General features: G+C 33.7%; 1 protein-coding gene across 14 annotated transcripts in view; it reads left to right on the top strand.

Moving 5' to 3' along the window:
* Window positions 1-3,762, top strand: part of LOC106757728 (chromodomain-helicase-DNA-binding protein 3) — a 33,695-nt gene extending 29,933 nt beyond the window's left edge. For 9 of the 14 annotated variants that reach the window (XM_022779218.1, XM_022779219.1, XM_022779216.1 and 6 more), the window contains 3 exons: window positions 2,066-2,515; window positions 2,618-2,874; window positions 3,316-3,760. In XM_022779218.1, coding sequence (XP_022634939.1) covers window positions 2,066-2,515; window positions 2,618-2,815 — 648 coding nt within the window. In that variant the 3' untranslated portion in view covers window positions 2,816-2,874; window positions 3,316-3,760. Of the gene's footprint in view, window positions 1-2,065; window positions 2,516-2,617 lie in introns of all 14 variants that reach the window. The other 5 variants (XM_022779229.1, XM_022779225.1, XM_022779223.1 and 2 more) reach the window with 5 other exon arrangements.
* The last annotated feature ends 2,641 nt before the right edge of the window (window positions 3,763-6,403 follow it).

Below are 6,403 nucleotides of genomic sequence, written 5' to 3'. Positions count from 1 at the left end.
ATATATATATATATATATATATATATATATATATATTCTAAATTGACCTTATCTTTAGTTGATGTTCGATGTGAGACTTCCAACAAAAATCAATTGTTATTAGATTCTTTAACATGTTAAAGGAAAAAGGGTCTATCTCTCACTTAAAATTGTTTAGAGGGGTCCTTTTCTTCTAACAACAACCACATTAGTAGCTCTTTGTGAACATAGTTTTACACTTCCTTTGATGGGAGGGGTGCTGCAATATTGCAAAACATAGGATGGTAATAAGGATCATAAGATTCTATCAATGATATAGAAATTCCACTTGCAGGATTGAGAAGCTTGCTTGATCCTATGATCTTGCTGCTGCAATTTTGCTTCGATTTCACCCAAGTCCAATTTCATGTTTCGTCCAGCTTTCAATGAGTGTGGGGTGATAATATTGTGACTTTGATCTATTTCACAATCTCGAAAACATTGCCTTGCTCTAATCACATTGAGCTCTTTATATTTCTCTATTTGAAGTCTCTGAACACAGTATATCAACTGTAAATTCATTTTCTTAAGATGCATAAAATCATACTAATTAACATCCGTTTACTACTATGTTTTTTATGCATTGACATTAGATGTACACTTGACTGGTGCGTGTTCTGTTTACGAATCACATTGATGAGCCACTCCCACGTGCATTAGATAGGAAAACAGAAAAATGTAGTAATGCATGGTGAATGAGAAGAAAAAAGGGACAAGGATGGAAATATTATGAAAGAAGAGAGTGGATGTTTGGAGAAATTGGTTGAATGGGGGAATCTCTGATATAGTCTGTACAGTTGGCAAGAGGAAATTGGGGGATGTAAAATCTCTGGTACTTGAATGAGAGTACAAGCAGCTATATTTATACTGTTACTGTGCAGTTTACTATGCAAGCTAAGCCTGCAAATTGTAGTTTACTGCGAAGTCTAACTAATTGTGGTTAGTTACAACAAAGATTGAAATAAAAAGTTACTAGAAAGATCCTAAGAAAGGCTTAACGTTCTTCTTCATACACATTGCAGGTTTATTAGTGATACACTGACAGCAGTGAACATTATTTACTGAACAATAATGGAAACTGAACATTATTCACCAATTAGAGATCAGTAGCTAAACAAGAACCAGAGGAATATGTCTTCGAAGAGTTGTCAATACCAAAAGGATAGGAAAGGTCGATTCAACAAGAAAATGAAAAGGGTAAAACTCAACATTCAGTTATCAAGTGAAAACTTCCTAACGCATAAGATCTTTGGTCATGACGGGACAAATGAATTATTAAGGGTTAGATTAATTCTAGAATTGATAGGAGATGGAAAGGATACCGAACTAACAGAGAGAACAGACAAACTTTGACCATTTCCCAGGTACGGTTATTTGGTGTATAGTTCCATTATCAGCATACCATGGTTGAGCTGGTAGTTGGTTGGTTAGTTAGCTATATAGTCAAGACAATCGCATGTGCTCAGAGGTTGATACTTCCAGGGATGACTTGGTTGACCATGGTTAGGGTGAAGAAACTGAATAGGAGTTCAAGACTGATGCTGTAACAAATGCATTTGTTTAGGAAGCGGAGATTGGAACTTGAAAACGTAGATTGCAGACATGGGCTTCACGTCAAATTTGTTGCACCTTTGGCATTAAACTGAACGTCTACCTTTCTACCAGCACAACCTCTGATATGGTTCTGATTACAGCAAATATATTTACAAGCAGCCGGAGTGACCCATAAATACAGGGGAAGAGAATTGGATAATGCTGAGGGAAATAGATGGAATACTCTGTTATACACTTGTTCAAATAATACCTTGACGTGTCCTAGATTCAATTTCTAAAATAATGTTAAACGCAGGAATATAGCCTGCCTATTGAATTGTTTGACTTAGAGGTTACTACTGAAAAGAAAATTTTTCTTTATTATTCTAACAGAAACAGAATTATTTTTATTTTATTATAATAAATAAGATAAAATGGTCATGGGATGTTTATTTGGAGTGCTCTGAAAATATCCTCATCATATGCGTCCACACCTGTTTCTTGTATCTTTCAGATGGCAATGTCTGATATTCCATCTTTTCCGGAGCACAATTCAGCTAGTGCTGTCACGCCTCTAGATGATATTTTTAATCATACGCATGAGGATCATTGTTACATTCACGAGGCTGAAGTAATATTGGAAGCACCAAACAACGTTGTGGAACCAGTTAACTCTTCCTTTGGTTCACCTGTGATACTGCAACCCTTCACAAGTGTGCCCATGGATGAAAATATGACACATGTACCTGACAGCTTTACTATTCCTGGATATATGAACAGTGATTATATTCAACATCATCATGTGGCATCTGAAATATCCGACGATGTCTATCTAGACTCACTGCTGGATGAAATGGAGTTAATAGAAAACAGAAATGAAGAAGCCTTCATAGATCCACTACTAATTGCGATGGAGAGAATAGAGAAGGATAAAGAAGAAGCCTTCAAGATACATGAGAAGAAGGTGTGAGCAGCAATCCATTTCTTTCTTTACCCCCACATTTTTCTTAATATCATAATCTTTGATTCTGATTCCTTCTAGCTTACGTTCTATTTCTCTGTGAAGCAGAGATTGCAGCTCCGATCTGAATATGAAGAGGAAGTTGAAAAATTGAGTGAAAAGCACAGGATTTTGCTTCAGCATGTTGATACTGAAGTAGCACGCAAAAAAATGGAATTTGAGACACAATGTAAATTAGTGTCAAGCAGTGAGGAATTAGCTGAAGTTTGGATCCATATGCTTGATGGTTGTGGAATTAGCTAAAGTTTGGATCCATATGCTTGATGGTTGTGAAATGGCTGTGGGATAATGCTCAGAACAAGGTATCGAGGTCATGGTTTGTATATTTGTTGAGTCTGTTAATTATCCATTTACTACTGTATAATAGGTCATTAGGTAGAATAGAAACAGATTAGGGAGATTAATGGAAAAAATCTACATAATTATTCCATATACCTAGATATTAATAATCGAGACGTATTTACTATGAGTAATCACCCATCTTCTTTCCCTTAGAATCCAAGGCCGGAATTCACCAATCCAGGTTTAAATGTAGTCTAGACTCATTTACTAACTTATGAACCCTGTTTTTCCTAAACATAATTCTTTCAGCTATTTAGAAACCCTGAATTTTTAGTTTTTAGTAGTCTGTACCTTAACTGCATAGTTATTGATGTGGTGAATGCACCTTTGCGTGCCTATTATTTCTGATTCATGCATATGCAACTCCTTGATCTACTTAGTAGTCTTCTACCCTTCTGCAGAGGGAATACCCAGTTCTCATCAAGTCCACTCAAAATTAACCCATCCTTGTTCACTCCTACTGTGATGGTCTTGGACAATCCTTGGACAGCCATCCAGAAGAAATCAACCCCCTTAGAGCACGCTTTGATCCCATGATGGCTATGGTGTACTTGTCCCCTCTGCAGCTGCTTCATCTTATGCAGCAATTGCCCTTGACATCATTACAATTGCAACCTTAGTATCATTTAGAAGAACCAGGTAAAACATGCTGGTAGGGCGCTGTAAAACTATATGTACCTAACTCACTAGGCTGATGTATTTGTTCACCAAATTTTGAACCAGTGATCGTCTGGTGAAATGAATGTAAATATGCTATATCACTGAACAACTTTTAAAATTGTCTGTTATGTGCTCCCCAGCATAAGAAATAGCAAAAATATATTATTGTAAGAAAGTAACATAGTATGTTAGAAATACAAAAATCACTAAATAAATGCTTAAAGTGGTTCAAATTATTTAATAAGGTTTAATATTATGAGTTGATCATGTAATCTTAAGAGTTTCTTGATAAAAAATTGAAGTCTTATTCCATTTTAAGGAAGAAAACGAGAAATCAACAGCTTTATAAAAAGCAAAATTTGAACATGGGGCGGATAATAGTTGAAAGTCATCTGCATTATGTCTGTTAGTATTATATTGTTCAGAAATACTATATGAACTGAAAAAAAAAAATGATAATGCCACAGCCTACCTCGTTAATATTTTTATCTCTGTATACTTCACTGCAACCTTATTGCTAAAAACGATTCAAAACAAAAACGTAAACAAAACGAACAAATGTAATATCTTTTCGACTGCAACATACCCATATTAGTATTCACACTTCGACTTCATGAACATTTTGACATTTAACTTACGAAAAAAAAACGATGTTTACAATAAAAGAACGATAAAATAAGCTAATAATAACGTAATTGGATAGGCGAGTGTGCTTAAAATGGCCTTTTGGACTACTACTATTTTTAACCATAAACACATAATTTACTTCAACAGACATTTTATAATTGATTTTATAGAACAATAATTATAGGCAAATGTTGCGCTAAGATTCTCATAATATCAAAAGTGCTTAAAAAATGAGTAAATATTAAAAATTATGCTAGGTGTTGTCTTATAAAGGCTCTCCAGTGATAAAATAGATCGATAAACTCTCACATTTAAAAAATGTCACTCTTTTTGATTTTGGATTGAGAATTCTAGATTAGATTATGTTGACTTGGATGTTTGCTCACTAAATAAATTAGAAAAATATATATATAAATATAATATTAGGCTTAATTGCTTATTTAGTCTCCAAGTTAGGGTCTGAATTTTGGTTTTGTCCCCGGCTTTAAAAATGAAGCTATTTTATCTCTATGTTTTTAATTTTAAACTGACTGTATATGTCATGTGACAAAAAATATGGTCGTGACAATGAGGTGGACTGCAATATATAACGTGGCAGCCAGTAAGTAGATTACGTGTTTTTAATCAGGTTTGTGGAAGCATTGTTGTGTTTTGAGTTCATAGCTTCAACTTTCTTCTGAAATTCCTTGTTCAAGTTCCCTGAAAACAAGTAATGAAAACAAGGTGTGCGTTAATGGTTGTTGCGGTTCATGATGGCTCACGATTTGGAGTTTTCGTGGAGGAATGGTGGTTCGATGGATTATGTTGGTGTAACTCTGTGAACAAATATGGTGACTGAAAGCATGAAAAGAAATGAAGATTTATGATTGTTGTTGTAGTGAATGAGTGATTGTCTGGGTAAAGTGGAGGAAGTTATGGTGGTTGTGGAGGGTTTCTAATGAAGAGATTATGTGACAGTCTTATAAAATAATTGAAACATGCCATTCATTCGGGCCTCACAAACACTATCCTTTTAACAATTTAGATACATGAGAAAATAATCAAATTGAATAAAAATTACAAAAAAATTAAGACCATTATAAAAATTAAAACAATTTTGAATACTTGAAAAAATTGAAAATCACTTTGAACACAAATAGAGATAAAAAAAAATATTAAGCCAATTAAATAATTAATTATTTCTAAAGTTAATAAGTTTCTTTTTATAAAAATTAAAAGTAACACCTACCACAAACTATATGACTATTATTGATGATGATTACTTATCTTTTTAAAAACATGATATTGGTCGGTGATAGAATTAAGAGATAGGAATAATGTATAAAACTTGTACATTTCATTACGTCAAGATCCAGAGTACATTGTTATATAGACACCTAATAGGTGAATGAGCTTGCATCTCTAACATAATCATAAAAAACTTTCAGAAAACCATAGGGTATATACTGTAACAACCCCTTCAAACTCATTGAGTTTGTGACGTAGAATAGAAAAGCGAGTTTGGGAGAGTGGTTTAGTAAGGGTATGAGCAACTTGATCGGCAACAGGAATGTGAGTAACAATTAAGGAGTTATTAAGCACTTTTTCAAGAACAAAGAAAATAGGGAAATTTGAAAGGGAATCTGCTCTTTTGTTAAGGCTACCATACCTACTTCCATCATTCTTAAAGAAGGAGTACATCTCCGTAACATAAGACCTTACAATGAGATAGAAAAGTTTGTGAAGGAGATGCTGATTGCTGGAGTTATAAGGCATAACAATAGAAATTATATAAAAATTTTATATTTTATTATATATAAAAATGCAAAGTACATAGACATCTAGTAGGTGAGTCGGTATGCACCTCTAACAAAATCATAGCAAACTATAAAATAAACAAATTAAGAATATCTAATTATTACATAGTCGAAACAGAAAACAGGATGCACATAGAATAAAGAAAACTATATGGTACATAGTCTAGTCACCCGAATTATTAAACAACTGAAATTTCACTATGATATTAAATTACAAGTTCCTATTTGAAATGTAGGAAACATTAGAATAAGGTTTAAAAGGCGTGTCAAACCAATTGATTATGGTTTCACTTGCATAGGTACAGAGAAAAATTTAAGAAAGTGACGATAAAATTAACAAATTGGAAGAGGAGCTCCATTCCAGTCTCCAAGGCATTCGAGAAGAGGATCAATGATTTTACCCTGG

The sequence above is a fragment of the Vigna radiata genome, chromosome 3, assembly GCF_000741045.1.
Source record: "Vigna radiata var. radiata cultivar VC1973A chromosome 3, Vradiata_ver6, whole genome shotgun sequence".
NCBI classification, from domain to species: Eukaryota; Viridiplantae; Streptophyta; class Magnoliopsida; order Fabales; family Fabaceae; genus Vigna; species Vigna radiata.
Note: the sequence above shows the minus strand (reverse complement) of the source record. Positions and strands in the feature narration are given on the sequence as shown.